This window comes from Spinacia oleracea, chromosome 3 (assembly GCF_020520425.1).
Source record: "Spinacia oleracea cultivar Varoflay chromosome 3, BTI_SOV_V1, whole genome shotgun sequence".
Lineage (NCBI taxonomy): Eukaryota > Viridiplantae > Streptophyta > Magnoliopsida > Caryophyllales > Amaranthaceae > Spinacia > Spinacia oleracea.
The window spans coordinates 4,704,760-4,726,078 of record NC_079489.1 but is presented as its reverse complement, the minus strand read 5'-3'; the positions used below and the strand labels follow the sequence as shown (position 1 = coordinate 4,726,078).

At 35.6% G+C, this 21,319-nt stretch overlaps 3 protein-coding genes across 3 annotated transcripts; 2 read left to right on the top strand and 1 right to left on the bottom strand.

Annotated features, from left to right (window-relative positions):
* Positions 1-1,727: 1,727 nt before the first annotated feature.
* On the top strand, positions 1,728-4,763 carry LOC110780054 (uncharacterized). The gene is made up of 3 exons (XM_021984489.2): positions 1,728-1,822; positions 1,935-3,563; positions 4,303-4,763. The coding sequence occupies exons 2-3, from the start codon at positions 2,044-2,046 to the stop codon at positions 4,487-4,489; spliced, it is 1,707 nt and encodes a 568-aa protein (XP_021840181.1). The 5' UTR covers positions 1,728-1,822; positions 1,935-2,043; the 3' UTR covers positions 4,490-4,763.
* Positions 4,764-10,649: 5,886 nt separating this feature from the next.
* Positions 10,650-14,734, top strand: LOC110780047 (uncharacterized). Its single transcript, XM_021984479.2, has 4 exons — positions 10,650-10,776; positions 10,931-11,772; positions 12,652-13,768; positions 14,261-14,734. Exons 2-4 carry the CDS (start codon positions 11,028-11,030, stop codon positions 14,439-14,441), a joined length of 2,043 nt encoding a protein of 680 aa, XP_021840171.2. The 5' UTR covers positions 10,650-10,776; positions 10,931-11,027; the 3' UTR covers positions 14,442-14,734.
* Positions 14,735-15,395: 661 nt separating this feature from the next.
* LOC130470626 (egg cell-secreted protein 1.1-like) lies at positions 15,396-16,278 on the bottom strand. The gene has a single exon (XM_056841134.1). The coding sequence runs from the start codon at positions 16,002-16,004 to the stop codon at positions 15,585-15,587; it is 420 nt and encodes a 139-aa protein (XP_056697112.1). The 5' UTR covers positions 16,005-16,278; the 3' UTR covers positions 15,396-15,584.
* Between the last annotated feature and the right edge of the window lie 5,041 nt (positions 16,279-21,319).

The window sequence follows — 21,319 nt, the reverse complement described above, 5'->3', positions numbered from 1 at the left end:
ATTACAAACCTGCAGTTTGTGAAATCATATAAATAATGTAAAGTGTTGATCACAAGGAGTATCATAATAACACTTATAATTTCTCCTTCTTCGTCTAAAAGTCTTTCTTCTGTTCGAAATCACTGATCACCATTTTTGACTGATCAAGTTAACAAGAAGGTCTGCTTCCTGTAACACGTTCTTCCCAACACGATGATCGAGTAATGCACAAATATCGATGGGTTTAACCACATGAAATTTCGGCTTTTAGTTTATTTTTTGCTTTTGGTGATAACACTATGATTGGACATTGTATAGATTAATTCTTTTTTAGAAAACAAGTTCCGATTAGTCAATTCAAGTTATACAAGGATCAATTCACATGTGGTGGTTAATTTGAGTTGATATATTTTAGAGAAATAGGTAAAATGTGTTTATTGTTCTTGTTTTTATTTTGTATTTTGTCGAATTTTAGAATTTTATTGTTCAAAAAAATATACGAAGTACAATATTTCGTAGTATTCGATTTATTTTGTCTGAACTTCTAATGATTAAATTCACCAATCGTCCATGATTATGTTTAATAATCTCACATTGGTTATTAACTTATGGAAACCTTTCTTGAATTGTTGCATCATTGTACATCATTGGAGATGGCGGATAAAAAACTTTGACAATTACTAGTTATTTTTTCGGTCTTATTTAATTTGATTGCTATGGAGAGCAAGATTGAGTTTATATAACATAATATCTTGTATTGTATTTCATACACACTACATTACTCCGTATGATACAAGTGTATAGAACATACATGTATTTATAGTTGTTACTAAATCTCTAGATTTTTCTAGCTAGTTGGATATCTCTCATTGATATTTCTAGAGTACTTGATACTCTGTATCTTAGTTAGGCTTAGTAGATTATTCTGGTAATTTCTTGACTAGATTATTTTACACACTATCAAAAATTACAATAGATATTTATCTAAAATTTTCTAGATTAACCTTTTAACAGGTTTCGATTAAACTTTGGGTCAATAATATGGTTACACTAGATTAGGTCCCGAGTATACACGGATATCTAAAATTATTTTACCAATTTTTTATAATCCGTAATATATTCAACTGAAATATTCGCCTCCCTATAAAATTGTTGCATAATTAATAAATCTTGAACATAATTCATTTAATCATCCAATACGAAGAATTCAATTTCTGTCCTAATACATCTTAGTGTTTTATATGTTTGATACGCTAATTTGACCAAAATATTCGATATATTACTATGCTAATTTGACCAAAATATTCAATATATTAATATGCTAATTTAACCAAAAATATTGAGTAAATATATTTTTCATTATTAACATTTATAACGATTTGACTAAAATATTACCAAAATCATTTTTAGCAAATTATCATCATGTGACATACGTTATTTCAACAATCTATAAATAAATATATTTTTCACATATGTAAACGACACGTATTATTCCTGGAATCCTGGTGTATATTTTATTATAATGTAATAGATAGATTTCTGTTAGCTAGTCCGATTTTTTTGGGCTATCAACCAAATCCGGATTTGAACGTTCAGCTTAACTCGGATTAAGTTCAAAACGAAGCCCGGGTCGGGTTGGTTTTTGATGGGTTTATTGGCTGCGCAGTTTCCATATTCGGGTCCATTAAATAACGAGTACAGTAAAAAGATGCACGTGCCACATATTTAACCCAACTAAACCCAAAAACAATTTATTTTCTAATTTCAATTTCAATTTCAATTTCAATTTCAACTTCTCTCCTTTGTCAAGCGCTAGACTTGCTGAGGAAGCTGCCATTTTCTTGTGAGTTTTCCTCCTCTTTTACAATTTCTCACTTTCTGTTGTTCAATTCGAGTATTTTGTTGTCAATTCGGTTGCATTCTTCCTTAATTTTTGAATTATATACATTTCCCAGGTACTCATTGTGAATGACGAACCCTCTAATGTTCAATTTATCTGTATTTTTAACATAATTGAGTAGGATTTTTGAGCTTGATAATTGTGGAACTTTTTCTGGGGTTTAAATGATAATGAATCCGAACGTAGTAGTACTCAGTGATCACATAATTAGTGGGGTGAAGATTGAGGAGGAAAATGTGGCTAATTTTGATGGTGTGTTTGATGAGGGTTTAGATGACTCTGGAATTAAGTCGAGTGAGCAAGAACAAAGATGTAGGGAAATTGAATTAGAAATTCAAAACAAAGAAAGGAATTTGGTAACAATTATAAGCAAGATTAGGGTTTTAGGTGGTGAGAAATTAAGAGTTGAAGAGGAAATTAAGGGTTTGAAGGAGAAAAAGGCTGTTCTTATTGGAGCTAAGGGAAATGCCCCAATTATCATGACCCCGAAAAACAAAAGAAAGCGCGGTGAGGGTGATGATGATGATAGTCTTCCAATTAGTCGATTCCCCATAAGAAATATTGCTCGGGGCTCAAGTCAACGTGCTGGTCCCTTGAATCCAACTCCTCCAAGGAGGCTTTTTAAATTGGAGAACAATGACGGCGAGGGTGGAGAAGGGGACGATGATGTTATACCAAAAAACCGGGTTTTTAAAAGGGTTGCTAAGGAAAGTGAGAGTGATGATGATGATCATCCGCTTTTATTTAGTAGACAACTCCGCATGAGAAATATTGCTCGGGAATCAAGTAAACGTGCTGAGCCCTTGAATCCAACTCGTCCAAAGAGGATTTTAAAATTGGAGAACAATGACGGCATGGGTGAAGATGGTACACCAACAAGACGGGGTTTTAAAAGGGTTGATAGGGAAAGTGGGAGTGATGATGATGTGAGTTTACCAATTAGTCAACTCCTTAGTAGAAAAATTGCTCGGGAATCAAGTCAACGTTCTGAGTCCTTGAATCCAACTCGTCCAAGGAGGATTTTTAAGTTTGAGAACAATGATGGCGAGGGTGAAGATGGGGATGAATCGGATGATGATATAAAACCAACAAGGCGGGGTTTTAAAAGGGTTCCTAGGGAAAATGAGAGTGATGATGATGATGATTGTTTACCAATTTGTCAACTCCTTAGTAGAAATATTGCTCGGGCCTCAAGTCAATGTGCTAGCCCCTTGAATCCAACTCGTCCAAGGAGGCGTTTGGTTAAGTGTGGACAAGATGAACTGAAAGATAAACCTCAGAAAATTGGAAATGTTGCAGATGATCATGAGTCATCAGAAGATGAGTCAGAAAGTAGTGATAGAAGCTTAGGTAGTTTCATTGTTGATGACTCTGATTGTGAAGATGTAAAAGATGATTTGTCAAAAGAAGTTAGTGGAGATGATGATTCTGATGATGATTTTGATGAAGAGGTATCAGATAATGATCTTAATTTCAAAGATATACTCTCTAGACTACAGAGCAGAAGACATCCTGATTCAAAGTGGGTTTCAGAAGCTGATATGCTCTCTGACTTTGGTAAGAATCCTGAGTTGTGTATGAAAGCTGTTTGTGCTCTTTATCGGTTGCAAACCAACGAAGAAAAGGTTTGTAAGGCAAGCATTGTTCATAATGGACGAGGGTTTAGTACATCGGATGCAACAAGGTAAACGTTAATGCTGTCTTTTTCTGTTTCATGGCTTCAGAATCATGCCCCTGTTCCTGTTCCTGTTCCTGTTCCTGTTCCTGTTCCTGTTCCTGTTCATTTGTTGTACTCAACAGCTTTGTTTTGTGAAATTTTATACTTCGTATTTAGTTGGGGTAAATTGTGTATTACCACCTAAAAAAGATTGACAAATTGTGTTTTTTACCACCTAAGAGAATAGAAATTGCTTTTTACCACCTAAAAATACAATAAAAATTGGTTTTTACCATCTCTTAACAGCAAGATAGAATGAAACGTTACGTGAGGCCCCTTTTGATGCAAACCAAACATAATCATACCATAAAACAACTTGATTCTCGTTTGCAAATCAGAAAAATAATTATGCATCTATCAATTTGGGAAATATTACCAAATTATGTGAATTAATGGGAAGCAAGGGCAAATGATACTCCATAACTTATATACATGGAAATCATGGGAGTAAAGAAGGAAATCAGAAATATAGTCATTGAAATGGAGGGCACATAACGTTTATGTTCATTTTACCGTCAAGAGATGGTAAAAAAAACAATTTTCAATTTATTTTTAGGTGGTAAAACACAATTTTACAAGTTTCTTAGGTGGTAAAAGTCAAATTTTCCAATTTAGTTTATGTTTTTACTTGATTAATTGATTAGTTATTGTTTCCTTGAGAAATGGCCCTTTGGATTGATTGAACTGTTTTTTATACCTGTGTTAGAGGAACATTCTTGGGGGAATTTCTTACTGATGGAGTACCAAACGGAAATGGAGAAATGGTAAAAACTGTGGAGGAATTACAAGAGTATCATCCAAGCGGAGTTGAAGATTGTCGTTCATTGGCAAACCATTATTCTAAGCAACTGTTCAAGATTTACGAGAGTGGAGACGATCCTTACTTTCTGTAATCTCCTAAATCTTCTTAAACATGGGCATGTTTTACACTTTTAAGGCACTTACCAGTTTCAACTTTTTCTACTGGTTCAGTTTATAACCTATATCAGTAGTAGTAAACTTATTTTTGGGAGGTTAATGTGTATATCTGGTTAGTTATATCCCTTGTAATATCTGTTACTGGTAAAATGGTACTCTCTGCATTTGCCCATGGTAAATCCTCGTATGTGAACAATGAATTTTGTATTCATACATCTATCAATATATATAGGGATGTTTTTGTGTTTATATTGGTGTGCACTATGCAACAGTGAATTGTGAATGCACAGCTTATAATATTGAAAGGTTAATGATTTGTTAGTGACAGGGGTGACTGCGAGTCTATCAGAGCCGATCATTAACAAAGCTCGGCTCATTTAACTATTTGTATATCAGGTTCGAGTTTGGTTCGAATTTTAATTTTGAGCTCAAGTTTGGCTCGATTGATGGTTTCACAGTTCGGGTTCGAGTTTAAGCTCGGCTCAAATTGGCTCGATATAGTTCGAGCCAAAACTATCCGAACTATACTTTTATATTTTTTATGAACTATACTTTTGTTAAGATCGTACCAGCAGCAGACCTCACCACAGCCCCCACCCTAACGCCTCTTCCATCAAAGACAGCAGTCTGGAACACGACATTCAGTAGGCGAGTCAGTCCTTCTAGGCTTAATATTATTACCAAAAACAGCAGTAGCATACTCCTTATAATCATCCACAAGTCTGAAAAAACCACATATACCCTTCTGTAAGTCATCCCATGGTTCATTAAACACAACCGAGTTTTATAATTTTAAGCTGTCATGTTAAGGAATAGGTTTATAGTGATGCAGTTAGTTAGTAAACTTAATGGTTAGTTGGTTTGTATTGAGCTAGTAGAACACTGAGCTAGACGTCTGAGTTAGGACAGAACAATAACCAGGAATAGCTGTATACAAAGTTGAATTAAACAATTAATGGGATCAATTAAGAAGCTTAAATTAATGATATTGTTGTTATTAAGAGCAATTAGTTAAGTTGGGTGGAGCATGTAGCATTATTTAGCAGCACCTTAATCACTGTATCACAAAACAAAAAAGGCAGTAGCAGAGTAGCTACCAGTAGATCTTACTACTGACAAGCATTGACATGCCTATTACACTAATTAATTAATAACTGCAAATTAACAAACATTCATTATGATTAACTACACACCATCATAGATCATAAAGATAGTCAATGGATCACAAAACAAAAGGCAGTAGTAGCTAGCAGAAACAAAAGATACAGATACATACATTATTGATACTGATACAGGAAAAATCACCAACATATATAATGGAAACAAAATAACTGTAAATATCAAGTATAAGCAAATTAAGCTTCCAACTTTTTATTGAATATGAATGTAATGTACAAAGACAGAATCAAGTCTGAATATAGATGACTTGGATTACAAGGAAGCTTAAAGCTTAAACCCTAATGCCTGAAACAAGAAAAACCCTTCCAAGTGGAAGGTAAAAACCTGTAGGCCAAATCTACTTAATTATTTAACAAAAAATCAAAAGGCACATCAACATCTTCATCATAATTCAACAGGCCGCTATAATAATTTCGAGGAGGACTTCTTTTTTGAAGTTCCCTCAATACTTCTTGTTCACAGTCATTGCCGTCAACTTGCTGCAACACTTCTTCTTCATTGATTATTCGTAGACAGATATCATCAGAATTCAGATTATCTTCAAAATTGACTGGTAATTGGCTAATCTTACCACCAACTGACAAATCCTCAAAACACCATATTCTTGAGGATGATCAACTTGTACAGCAATATCAGCAACAGTAGTAGTATCAGAAGTAGTACTGGGATTTGTTGGACACAAAACACCGGATTCTTGAAGTTGATCAACTTGTACAGCAACACATTGATGTTTGTTTCCTTGAACACCATCATCAGCAATAACATATTCTTGAGGATGATCAACTTGTACAGCAACACATTGACTTTTGTTTCCTTGGACACCATCATCATCAGCAACAACAGTAGTAGTACTGGGATTTGTTGAACACAAATCCAAAAGGCCATCAAAATTATCATCAGAGTTCAAACTCTGAAAAACATCATCATCACCAACTGACAAATCCTCTTCCAATTCTTTACAAAACAATGACATATCATCCTCCTCCTCCTCCTCCTCCTTTCTCATCCCTTCTTCTTCTCTAATATTCGCCGTGTTATTATTATCAGAATTCACAATGCCAAGATCTTCCAAACTCAGATAAACATCATCACCGCCAACTGACAAATCCTCAAAATTAACTTGTTCAACATTCACCATATTATTATTAGTTTCTTGTTCTTGAACCATACCCAAAACACCACATTCTTGAACCATACCCAAAACACCACATTCTTGAACCATACCCAAAACACCAGATTCTTGAACCATACCCAAAACACCAGATTCTTGAACCATACCCAAAACACCAGATTCTTGAACCATACCCAAAACACCAGATTCCAAAACACCAATTTCTTGAGGTTGATAAACTTGTACAGCAACACATTGACGTTTGTTTCTTTGAACACCATCATGAGCAACAGTAGTAATAGCAGAAGTAGTAGTACTAATAATACTACTGGAAATTGTTTGCAGATGCCTTTTCTTGATCTTCTTTGTGATTTTACAAAGAACCACATTACTATAATCTGTTGAAATCTCAATCATACTCCATTCAACATGATCATCAGCAATATCCTTTCCTCTTTTAAAGGTAAGAGATGTTTTTGATCCAACCTCAACATATTCATCAACACCTTGTCCTTGGTTGTTATTCTTTACCTTAATAGACTCGATTTTCCCGTTATTATTCCAATAACCATAACCACCCACACTTCGAATTACATTCTTGCTTTTAACCCCATTCTTCTTTGAAACATGCTGTAATTTAGTAAAGAAATACCTGATTGTATCTTCTTCTTCGCGGTCTGATGAACCAAAAGAATCGAAAACTTGAGATGGATGATCACCTTTTTCACCATATATGTTAGCATCAAGCATTCGAGGGATTACTGGAAGTGGTTCATCATTAATCTTTGGTAAAAGATAAAAGTTAAGTAATTGTAACTCGGTTGGTTTGAAATGAAACCCTGGAAGTAGACGTGCATTCGACATTGCTAGTAAGATTAGCAAGATCGATTGATTAATGGAGTTTAACAAAGATGAAAGTATGAACTGAAGTGTATCAAGTATGATGGAAGAAAAAAAGGTAGAAGAAAGTAGAGAAGGTGTAACACATATATAGTTTGAAGGGTCGGTTATGTTATCCTAATTCCTAATGATTATCAAATTACAACAATTCAAGATAATTAAACAGATTGTAATAATAAGGAAATTTTATCACTTGTTTTGACTAATTCTAGTGTTGCCATCAGGGGATTAAAGATACCAAAATAAATACAGCTAGAAATTACCAGGAAATTCAGAGAAATCTAATAAAATAAAAAGCAGACTTATTATTAGAGTAAAACTCTGGTTATTTTATCTTCCTAATGATTATGGGATTAAAACAATTCTAGATTAAACAGATTGTAGTAATAAAAATTTGACTAATTCTACCAACGTACTTAAAGTTAGTTGTAGGTTGGATGTTAACTGCCATCAGGGGATTAAGGATACCAAAAATAAATACAGAGAAATCTATTAAAAAAAAAAAAAAGTAGACTTATTATTAGAGTAAAACTCTTGTTAGGGTGTCTTTTAGAAGTATTAAAATTCTGTTGTTGTATCTTGGGGTTTAAGGCTTCGATTATACCAGTATTGTTTATGTAAAACTCTTACAATTTTCTTATTAAAACTCTGTTTATATTGTATCTTGTAGCATTTACATTTATATTAGAGTTTAAAGTATGTTGTTGTATCTAATCTTGGGATTAAAGCTTCGATATTGTAATTGTAAAACTCTTACAATGTTCTTGACATAATTAGTATTATAAATTTTATAGCGAAAATGATAAAGGTCGCAACATGCGACCTTTAAGTCGTGTCACAATGATGACATGTTATCCTTATGTGTCATTATTTAAATTGGAAATTAAAATATTTAACTTATATAATCTATTAAACATGTTTCAAAAAAAGGTAGGAAAATCTTAATATTCTATTTTTTTTCCTTATTTATATTGACTACCCTATTTACATATTTTCATAGTAAAAATACTGCATTGATAGTAAAAAAAAAATCTGATGACGCATAACTTACGTGACGCCTATATGTACCAATTAAACTCCGACACATAAGATTGCGACAACTAAATGTTGTCGCAATTTGCGACCTTTATCATCACCCATTTTATAGATACAGTGACAGTGACTAGCTGCAGTTTCTGTGCTAAAATGGAAAGGAATGTAGGAGGTTAATGCGTATATTTTGGTTAATTATATATATCCCCTTGTAATATATGTTACTGAAAAAAAGTAATCTGCACTTACCCATGGTAAATCCTTGTCTGTGAACAACGAATTGTGTATGCATATGAACATATCTATTACGGACTACGGAGTAATGTCTACATGAATATTGTGTTTATGTTGGTTTTTAGCACTGAATTTTGAAATATAGTGTATAAATGACCTTGTATCTCTTCTTCATAATTATTTACTAGCTTTTAACCTAGATTTTGTAATTAAGAGATTTGTCCATTAAGAAGTTAAAGGGTCAATACACTTTTAAGATTAGTCCGATCTTGCTACCCATTGGACTACCCTGTCCAATGCTCTATCTATAATTATACAATAATGATCAAGATATATAGAATAGATCGAGCGTGATACAATTACACTAAACCGTCTTGTTGTAAAATCACACCCTATTCATTCAACCAAAAATATTTAATTGAATTTTTATTTTTAATGTCTGAATGATCCACAAGGACGTTGTCGTGCACATGCTATTAGTCTTTGCTAATTAGGGATGTCAGTGGGGCGGGTTTTGTGGGAGACCCGCCCCGCATCCGCCCCAAGTAGGCGGGGATGGAGGTAGGTTTGGCGGGTGATGGGGCGGGGATGGGTATAAAAATCGTACCCGCCATGGGTGATGGGGCGGGTGTGGATTTTATGTTGAACCCGCCCCATCCCCACTCGCCCCGCCCCATCCCCACTCGTCCCGCTTCATACCCGCCATGGGTGATGGGTGAATTTGGATTTATTTGCATCTTTATGTGATAATATAAATTTAGGTGAGATTTTTATGTTTTTTGTTTGGATTTTTTTTGTTATGACGAGTATTTTTTTCGATTATATAGTTTACTTTAGTCATAAGGTATTTTTTTTCTATAGTTAACTTTAATTACTCCGTATATATTGCAAATGTTTGCTAAATAAGAAAAATTAGGCGGGTATTAGCGCGGGTATGAAGCGGGGATAAGACGGGGATGGATACCCAGTTGGGTGGCGGGGCGGGGATGGATTTTAGCTTACACCCGTTGGGGCGGGGATGGGGATGAATTTTGTACCGGCCATGGGTGATGGGGCGGGGATGGGGATGAAAATTCTAGGTGGGGATGGGGATGGAGGGACCTACATTCGCATCCGCCCCGCCCCATTGACATCCCTATTGCTAATGGGTCAAAGACTTCCAATACCACATTGATTTAGTTTAATCGCGTAGGATTTTTTAGATTTGAGGTGGGCACTTGATGGGTCGTGTAGGCCCACGTGTCCTAATTGGTCGTGCCTAAACAGACCAAGGGAAAGTCGTATTGTGCCGGGACTCGTACCTCTCTTCCATAAATGAGATTCATGTACAACATGACTCACGTGCTGTGTCCAGCCGGTATCGTGAAGTGCTAGCGGGCTCTACAAAATTTAAGATTTTCTTTTGTTGTTTCGAAAATAAGCGTGCAGACAGGGCTATCATGCTCGTGCCAAATTTCTAAAATGATGTCCATGCACGATCCATGGACCATGGTCCGTTGCCATGCCTCTTGTGTCGTGCCGAGTTTTGCAATGGGTCTTTGATTCCTTACCGGGCCGGAGCAATTTCTTACTGGGCTCAGGTAGCCCACATCGTGGCCCGACGGCCCGACCCATGTGCAATTCTAAGTGTATAACGAATAAGTTGCGTTCGTGTAACACATTTTGTCTTTTCTTTTTGTTCAAAACGCACGTGCCCTGTCCGGCTGTCCCTAGTAAATTCCAAATCCAACCAAAAATTCCGGAAACAAAATCTCTCCCATCTCCTTCGTCAAGCGTCAGCCTTGCTGAGGAAACTGCAATCTTTTTGTAAGTTTATCCTCCTTTTTCAATTACTTTTCTTTTTTTTGCCATGCATTTTAGGAATTGAGGAGTATTAATTTGTCAATTTGGTTAACTTCTTTCTAAATTTGTGAATTCATATGTTTTTCAAGGTCCTAATTTTGAAAGTTGAATTCTTTAGGTATGTCCAAATTCGATGTGTTAATGTGATTCTTTACTTACATGGGAAGGATTGTCGAACTTAGTAGTTGCAGAATTTTTCTGGGTTTTGAATTATTATGGATTTGAACGAAATACCCAGTGATCACATGGTTAATGGAGTGGAAATTGATGAGAAAATTGTGGCAAATTTTGATTTTGTAACCAATAAGGAGTTGGATGATTCTAGAGTTAAGTCAATTGAGCAAGAACAAAGATGTAGGGAAGTAGAAGAGAAGCAATTAGCCCTTGAATTAGAAACTCGAAACAAAGTTATGAACTTGGAAGCAGTTAAAGGTGAAATTAGGGTTTTGGGTACTGAAAAATTGAGAATTGAAGAGGAAATCAAGGGTTTGACTGAGAAGCGATTAGCCCTCGATTTAGAAACTAGAAACAAAGTTATGAACTTGGAAGCAATTAAAGGCGAGATTAGGGTTTTGGGTGGTGAAAAATTGAGAATTGAAGAGGAAATCAAGGGTTTGACAGAGAAGAAGACCACTCTTGTAAGAGAAAATGTGGGTGGTGAGTCTTTGTTGGATGAATGGGAAGTGTCTAGGGTTGATCAATTGATGGTTGAGAATAAAGTCTTGGAATGTGAGAAGAACTTTGCTCTTAAGGAAGTCGAGGTTTGGAAGCGGAAATGCAAGGAACTGGAGGCACGCATGTTTGAATTGGAGGGAAGATTGAAGTGTGAGGGTGAAGATGGTGTCTCAATTGGAATTAAGGAAGCTAATTCTGTGAATGGTGGTGATGTTCGTGGTTCAAGAGATTCCGGTTCTTCATCTCGTTTACTCGGTGCAGTTAATGGAGTAATGCAAATGGAAGGTAATGAACTAATGATCCCTTAAATAGTTTTTGCTTCTGATTTCTTTTCCTTCCTGTTTGTACATGTTCCATGTATGAGACATATGTGATATGTGGTGGTATTTGCTGGATATTTTGTGCTTAAGCTAGTTTTGCTTTTGTGTTGATGGTGGTATGTTAAAGTTCTTTATTGGTATTTTATTGTACATTGAATTTTTGAAGTATTAAATTTGTGATGTTCGGATGCATTGAGAACATATTAAAAAGCCATTTTTCTTGCGTGTTTGATACAGAGTTGTATATAATTATGTTCGGATTTGCTCGTGTTTTTACTTGTCTGCTGCATACTGCGTATTGTTTTGGAAACTAGTCTCATAAATCTCATAAGGTCACTTGGGATTCAATGTTAAGCCTTTGAATGAAAAACTTGGCAACAATTTTATTTTTTTCATAGGCTAAAATACATGTTTTTCATGTAAGACAGTATGAGAGTTCGAGAACAAGAATTAAGTATCGATTTCATATTTGCTATGTTTTTTTTTTGGCAAATGAATTCTTATTACTTACCAAAGAGACAAAAACCGAAAACAACCAGTACAGAGCTACACCAAAAGTTGCAAAGGCATAAGTATTGAAACAGATCCACCTTCGAGGAAGGGTAACCTGCACAACTCTTCATATGCAGCAACTATACTAAAAGAATAACAATTGCTCCATTTCCTCATTAAATCTGCAGGCTACTTTGAATATAATGGACCCAAACAAACTACTCCTATGAAAAACCTTTGATTTCTTTGTAGCCAAATATTTGTGAATCGCTTCAACAAAAAACATACCTCTAAGCTTTATCTCTGCTATGTTTTGATTTTACTGAATATGTGTGAACAATACCTTGTATAGGTACACCAGACAAGAAATCTGTACTTTCCGAGGATACTCCAGCTAAGAAAGTGCATGTTAGGAGACGACTTTCATATCAGAATGAGAGAAACCATGATGACAAAATTGCTCCACTGACTCCAGCCGGAGCAAGGCCTTCCTCTGCTGTTGTTGATATTATCGATAGTGACAATGAGTGCGATGTCCGTGCTAAACACAGGCCTAATACACATAGTGATGGAATTTTTTGTTCGATGTCAGAGTATGGAGTTCATAAAACAGATGGATCTTTGGATGAGGTTGTTTTTGAGGAAGAAAAGAGTGGTGGCAGGGGAAGTGCTCCCAATATTATGACACCAAAAACCAAGAGAAAACGAGATGTTTTGGTTGTTACAAGTGATGATGAGTGTGAGGATTACAAATGTAAGCCCAACAGACGAACACTTAGAATTGAGAACAGTGATGAAGATGATGATGATGTCACACCAATAACGCGTGTTTCCAGACGAACACTTAGAATTGAGAACAATGATGAAGATGATGATGATGTTACACCAATAAGGCGTATTTTGAAAAGGATTACTGATGAAAGTGAGGATGAAGATGATGATGATAACATTCCGATTAGTCAACTCAAGAGGTATCGTGCCATCCCGTCTTCAACTCCTCCAAGGAGACGTCTGGTTAAGTATACACACGGTGAACAGGAAACGGGGAATCATCCTAAGACCCTGACAAATGAAACTAAAACTAAAACTAAAACTGTTGTAGATGACGAGTCATCTGAAGATGAGTCAGAAACTAGTGATCAGAGCTTAAGTAATTTCATTGTCAATGATTCTGATGATGAGGATGTGAAAGATGAAGAAAGTGGGGATGATCATGACTCTAATGAGATGGAAGAGACATCAGATAGTAATCTTGAGTTTGAAGAGATAATCTCTAGACTTAAGAGCAGAAGGTGTCCTAACTCAAAATGGGTTTCAGAAGGTGATATGCTCTCTGATTTTGGTAAGAATCCTGAGTTGTGTATGAGAGCTGTTTGTGCTCTTTATCGGCAGCAAACCAATGAGGAAAAAGCATGCAAGGCAAGTCTCATCCATAATGGACGAGGCTTTAGCAAACTCGATGCAATAAGGTAAAATTTTATTTACTGCTGTTATTTTGTCTTTCGTATATGGCTTAGGATTCATGTTCTCATTCCTGATTACTTCATACTACCTCCGTTTCAAAATGATTTTTACACTTACCGTTTTAATCTGTTTCATAATGTTCTTTAAATTCTGCTTTATACTATTTGTTAACATTAAAGTTTACTATCTTACCCCTCTTACTCCACAAAATTTACAACTTTCCACTCCCTTTTTTTCTTTCTTTATTCATTTTTTTCCCTTACTTTATCCATATTTTATTATATTCATCCACCTTTTTACACACCCTTTCTCATTTGTCTTAATATTTGTGCAAAGTGTAACTGTAAAGACCATTATGAAACAGAGTTAGTATTTATTAACATAAGCCGAGTTTTATGCAAATTTCGTACTTGTATCATATTGGTTAGTTTGCATGGTTTTTTATCTTCTTGAGCAAATGCGCTTTGTATTTATCGAACTGTTCATACATGTAATAGGGGAACAATCTTGGGGGAGTTTCTTACTGACGGAGATAGTAACGGCGATCTGGTAAAATCTGTGGAGGAGTTGCAAGAGCATCATCCTTACGGACATGAAGACTGCCGCAAATTGGCAGACCGCTATTCTAAGCAACTGTTCAAGATCTACGAGAATGGAGAAGATCCTTTCTTTCCATAATCTGCTTTTCCTCAAAACATGATCAGCATATCTCTTTACCGGGTTCTAGTGCTTTCAGTATCAGTCAACTCTGGTTATGTGATACAGTTGTCTCAGAGTCAACTTTGGTCCTTGCCAATCTAACCTGTATGTAAGTAGGAGTTAAGTCTTGTTTAGGTTAACCCTGTGTATATTGTAAATAATAACGTAGAATTACTTCTTGTTAGACTATCAGTATATGTTTTTATCCATTACTGTAAAAAGGTTATCTCTATGCACTTGCTCAAATGCTAAATTATCATCTTCTTGTAGAATTTCGTGTTTATGTTAGTTTTAATAATGAAATGGGAATACTTGCTGTTTTCGAGAGATGAAAGTTGATGGTGTGTTCTATGAACAACAGGGCAATATCTCCATATTCCTCTGAAACAGAGGTTATTTTTTCGTACTTTGGTACGGAGGAATAGAGGATAGACAACTAAGGCCTTGTTTTTTTCACCTAATATGGTCTGATTTTTCTAGTTTTTGGTCTGGTCTGATGTGAATGTTTTCTGTGAGTTTTTTTTTTTTTTTTCCTGGTTTGATCCCCTAAACAATAAGGATAAGGTAAAGAGAACATAGCCTAAAACTTGACGTAGTCCTAAACAAGGAAAATTATTGAAGTCCTATTCCCTTCTACCCTATGCTTTGATATTTGCATGGAGAAAATTGCACTTTCATTATTGATCTCCTATTTACATTGGTTCTTTCTGGTCCTTCTGAATCGATTTTCTCGTGGCTACGTCTTATTTCATAACCGTTCCTAAATCAACTTAAAAAAAAATGAAAATGTACGTGGCAAAGTTTTTTATTTTCAAATATGACTTGATTAAATTGGACACAAGTCACCCTGTTACTACCAATAAAAATTTGGTTTTATGTGTAAGTTCTTATTTAGTTTGATCAAGGCATTAATCTCAACAAAAAAGAACAATATAGTGGAGAAAAACATCATATCAGCAATAGATATATATTACAAAACGATATATTAAAACAAGATTAAGCTTCCATTTTCAACGAACCATGCATGGTATTTCTCGTGGAAATAAAACCACTTATTTAATAACTACTAGCATAACAAAAATACAACCTTAATTTCATTACCAAGACCTTAATTAATTATACTTAGTTCCCATTTTGGTGATCTTCCTCAGAATCACAATAACCTTGAAGAACATCCCCTTCCTCAGAAGTAAACCCAAGAGTAGCCAACATATTAGGCCAACAATGGTGCTCAATAACCCGAACAGCCCGACAACAACCCGGCCCGAGGTACGTCTCACCTTCATAAAAGAACTGGATCACCTCTCCTGTACACGACTGAAGTTCAAACATGGAAGCCCAACAATTGACTGAAGTTGATGATGAGCCGCCACCAGGTGTTTCACCGGCAAGCTTGTTCAGCCTTTGTGCGGTGGCGGTGGTGGTGGTGGTGGTGGTGGTAGGGGTAGTGGTCGGTGGTGGGGTTGGCCTCGAGGATGAGGTCATGTTGATTGAGCATGCTAGGATGAGTACAAAGAGGAGATTGAGTTTTGCAATAACCATTTTGATATGATGTATGGATTCTTTTTTGTGAATGTTTAACGCTTAATTATGTAGGATTAAGTAGGGGAAATTTGGATTGAGTTGTGATTTTGGTTGTGTGTTATGTGAGTATATATAGTAGATTTGTTTAGGGAGGCTAAGAGATTTACGTTAATTATGTGTGTTTGTAACGTAGAAGTTTAATTAAGAGAATTAGATATCATAATTGTAGTATTAATGACTAATTAGTAATGATTTAAGACATATATGAAGGGATGGTAGTAATTAGTGAAGAGTTGGTTTGTGTGCCCCGACTAATATCGGGACAATGATAGAGTGACCCTAAGGGTTGGTGACCCTTTTAATATTGAATTTTGATTGGTTATAAATGCATTGAAACTTTACATACAACAATCTCCCTCTTCAATTAATTATGCTTATATATTATTTTATGTTATATGTATCTTAGGGTTGCCAACCCTTAGGGTCAACCAAACATTTTCCCTAATATCGAGTACTCGTTGCGTTCCTTTGAAATTGTCGCTTTAACAATTTTCTCAAATTGTCAGCTATACTACTACTCTATTCGTCCCTATAAGATTGTCCAATAGCTAAAATTTACTTTATTTAGGTGATGTTTGGTTGACTTGGGTAGTAACTTCCCATGGGAAGTTTCATTTTATGGGAAGTTAATTCCTTAGTTAACTTCCTAGGAAGTAGCTTGATGATGTTTGGTAGAACTTGGACATTTGTAAACTATGGGAAATGGCATGGGAAATGTGACTTACCAAGGGGAGGGTAGGTAAGTCACTTCCCATGTTCCATGGGAATTACAACTTCCCAAGGAAGTTCCAATTCCTCTATTATACTCATTTCATGCCAACCAAACAACTTGATATATATATGCAATTCCTAGGAACTCACACTTCCCCCTCTATTTACTTGCAAGTTGCAACCAAACATCACCTTAGAACTGGCTCAAAAGCAAATGTGTAGATAAACTTGTCTTTTAGTTTGATTAAATAATAGTGTGTGAAGTCATTTGGGGACCATAAACTAAATAAGGTATGAGGCAAACAAATAGGGATATCCATTTATGTTATATGAGACAATCTTTTAGGGATGGAGAGAATATATATTTAAAAGCGTTTATAAAAGAGTTTACGTGATACGTGGCGCATTGTTTACGAGGTCCTTCGCTCCACATAAGTACCTCGGATCAACTCGTAACAATTCAAGTTCTAATATAATTAACATTCATATCTTTACCAATTGTCTATTGGTTCAGTGGTGATTGGGGATGAACTTGGTAGGGAGGACCCGTGTTCGATTCCCCGCAATAACAACTGGGAGGGGACTGGAACCTATCCACCCAGAACTCGACCTAAATCCGGTTTAACTCTAAGGTGAAACGGATGCTAATTACAACAACAACAACAACAAAAAACATTCATATCTTTGGAATGCAATCACCTCTAGTTGAGAATATAGAAACCCTACATATAATATAATTTAATATATGATGTAATTTTAAAAAATTTGTCAAAATCTAGATTTTCAAAATGGTAAAAATAGAACGTTCACAGGAATAATGCAATTCAAGACTAATCTAATTTTAAAAGACAATAAAAATGGAGAACAAGAGTCTCCACGTAATCCAACATATATCGAGCATCCTCTGATACATCCCCTACTCTTCGTATTTGCATTTGACTAGGTGAATTTTGATTCGGGTCGTAAGCAAGAGCTCGTTAAAAACGTTGGTAAGATTATCATAAGAAGATGATCTTACCAATATACCCCCACTAGATGTGAATCCTATAAAAAAAACACGTCGGGCGTAAAAATTAAAACATTGACATATTTTTTCAGCTTTGATAAGACTATAAGAGCATGTCATAAAAGTATTTTTTGTTACTTTTGTTAGTTTATGAGAATGATTTATTAGCTATATTATATTATTGGAACTTTATTGGCGAATAGGAGTACTTAAAAAATGATAATGTTATATATAGCTCCAAACAAATTTTTGGCATAGTGGTTGTTAAATATGATGCTCCGTGTATGATAGATTTCAGGTTTTAAATCCCCTTTTTCGAGTTATAATTACATTCTCCTTTGTGGCTTATTTACATCAAATTTTTTAAAAACAATCATTACGTAATGTTTTATTTTTTATTTTTTATTTTTATCATTACGTAATATTTTAAGACACCAAACTTGTTCTAATTAGATTCAAGCATGGCCTTAGAAAGAAAACGTAGGGATTCTAGATTTCTAGTGGTCGATGTTGTTTGTTGTCTACAAGGCGTCTTTCTACCCATAATATTATTACTATATACTCGTTTACGTATAATTACCAAAATTCTAAATATTTATCTTATAGAAAGTTGTATTTGTTTAGGAATACGTTTCCTATAACGTCTTTGCTTACCTGAGGAATTAACACTCGAAATCTTATATTGACTACCGACAAAATTATTGGTAAGATTCAAATCAGTATGCAAAACATGGAATTCCCTAACGTCAAACCCTAATTTCATCAAGTCCCATACACTAAACTCAAACAATCCGACCTTAACTTTGCTCTATGATTCAAAGTACAAGTTGTGTAAATCTTTATCTCCTGGTAAGAGGGACGACAAATTAAACTTAAATCCGACTGTGTTAGCAGTAAACCCTTATCTCCTTGACAGTAAAGCAAATCTATATGATGGCATAATTGGATCATGTCATGGGCTTATATGCACGTACTCTAATTACAAAAAACGTATCTACCTTTGCAACCCCCTCACCAAAGAAACCAAGGAAATATATATCATTCCCATACCCTAAAACCACAACCTATTACCGATCCGACATTAGAAATACGTCATGGTTTGGTTTCGTTCCTTCTATCAATGACTACAAGATATTGTTAGTATTTGGAACACAAACATCAAACCTAAGAATCCATGCATACTCACACTACAAGAAATTGTACTATTAACGACGGGAAATCCCGTCGCAAAAGGCCAATAATCGTTGATTAACGACGGGATTTCCTGTCTCGAACCCGTCATAAAAGGGGCCGTCGTTAATAGAAAATCCCGTCGTAAATCCGTCGTAAACCCGTCGTAAAAGACATTTGCGACGGTTACTTCCGTCATTGCATGTTTGGTTGTTAGCCCCGTCGCAAAAGGATACAAATTCTTGTAGTGTCAATGAGGGATAATGGATGGAGAGAATTAAATACTAGTGATTTTAAGTCCCTTGTTATTACTGGAGGATACATAGGGTGGGAAAGGAATGTGGCTCTAATCAATGAGAAATTGCATTTTGTTTGTTTCAACTTTAATCATCGAACACAGTTTATAGCTAAGTTTGATCTAGTACAAGACATTTTCGAGTTGATGCCGATTATTTTGAATGATAATAATAACAATTATCGTTATTGTTATGGAGAATTCGTTGATATTGTTCAAGGCACAATTAGTATTCACGGTCGTGGACGTTACATTCTTCCCGGAGGGTCGTGGGTGATGGAGGCTTGGAAGTTAGAGAAATTGTTTAGCCTCGAGTTATCGGGTTTTCCAATAGGATTCACATCTTGTGGGGGATTAATTTTGAGAAGACCAAATCCCGATGATAATCATGAGTATGAGCTTGTGTTTGTCGACCTGACTCAAAATCCACCTAGTCAAATACAACTCGGAAGATCAGAGCGTGCTTGTTTCATGTTGGATTATGTGGAAACTCTTGTTTCTCCTTTTTCTTTGCCTTAGAATAATTTTTATAATTATAATTTTGTGATTAGTTTCGCGTTTAGTGTGGGAGTACGTACTAGTACAAACTACATTGTTTAACCTTTTGTAATTTGTATCAGTATGCATGATTTTTAACTTAATTTGATGTTGCGATCTACACTCTCGATAGATCTTCATTCATTCATTTGTATGGTTTGATAAGTTATACTTTGTACTTCATGTTTGTGGTCATTTGATCAATAACGTAGTTACGCTTAATAACGACACATAGTTACGCTTAATAACGTCGTAATACGTAGTTTGTTCCTAACTTCCTATCACTAGGAGTTTGCATATTACTTCCTCTTTATTTATTTAAGAGATACACTTGTCTTTTCCGGCCGTATTTATTTAAGAGATACACTTGCCATTTTTAGTAACTTATCAACCCCACAATCTAATTAAATAATATATCTACATCCCACCCCTCACTCCCTACAATGATATGGTCCCCACTTGTTTTTCTTATTAAAATATCTACTCAACCCCACTTGTTTTATTACTTTATTTCATTCAAACATTAGAGTGATACGGTAAAGAAGCTCAAGCTAGATGCGAGAAATATGTCAGGGAATTCTAATGGTGGGTTGTTTGTTTTTTTGATCAATACAAATCAGAGAATTCCATGTCAAATCAATCAAATCAAGAAATTTCGCTCAGCTATTACCTAGTTAATCTTAACGTTGTTCCACAAGACTGCATTATATTTTTTTTCCGTGTGAATGAATGACATATTCGTATTAGGTAAATGGTTATTTTCTTTGCAAATGGAAGATGAAAATGAATGAATAGATTACATATTACGATTGAGTAAGAATTTTCATGTGCAGGTGGATTGCTTGATCATATTTGAATTAGAGATGGATTGCGGTAAACATGTGTTGTTAGAAGACATTTTCTATATTAAGATTTGTATCCTCGTTACTATTAAAGCAAAAGTTGCCTCTTCTTGGGTCGATTAATACAATTAATGATTGAAAGTAATCAATCATTATTTTTTCGGTTTTTCATGAAATGCCCCCGAGGTTTGCAAAAACGCACCAAATACCCTCGCGTCTTTTGAATCACATAATATACCCCTATTTTTCCGTATTGTTCATGAGATGCACCTTCAGTTAACGGACGTTAATCTGCCGTTAGTGGCGTTTTACTATATTGCCCTTAATACATGTTTTCGACATAAATTCCAAAAAAAAAAAAAAATCTCAAATTCTTTCTCTTTCTCTCTCCTCTCAGATGTTCTTCCTCCTGCTCTTTGATCGTCGGCGGGGTCCGATCTCCGCTCTCTGGTCGCCGGTGGAGGCCGATCTCTGGTCGGCGACAGTGATCCGGTGTTACGCACTTCCCTCTTCTCCCGATTCGACTCGGTCACCAAGCTCGCCCTTCGGTGCGACCGTCGATCTGTTAGCATAGGCGACAACGCCCTCGTTCTCATTTCCCTCCGGTGCCGTAACCTCATGCGCCTCAAACTCCGGGGATTCCGTGAACTCACCGACCTAGGAATCGCCGCCTTCGCTCAGAACTGTAAGTCCCTCAAAAAACTGAGTTTTT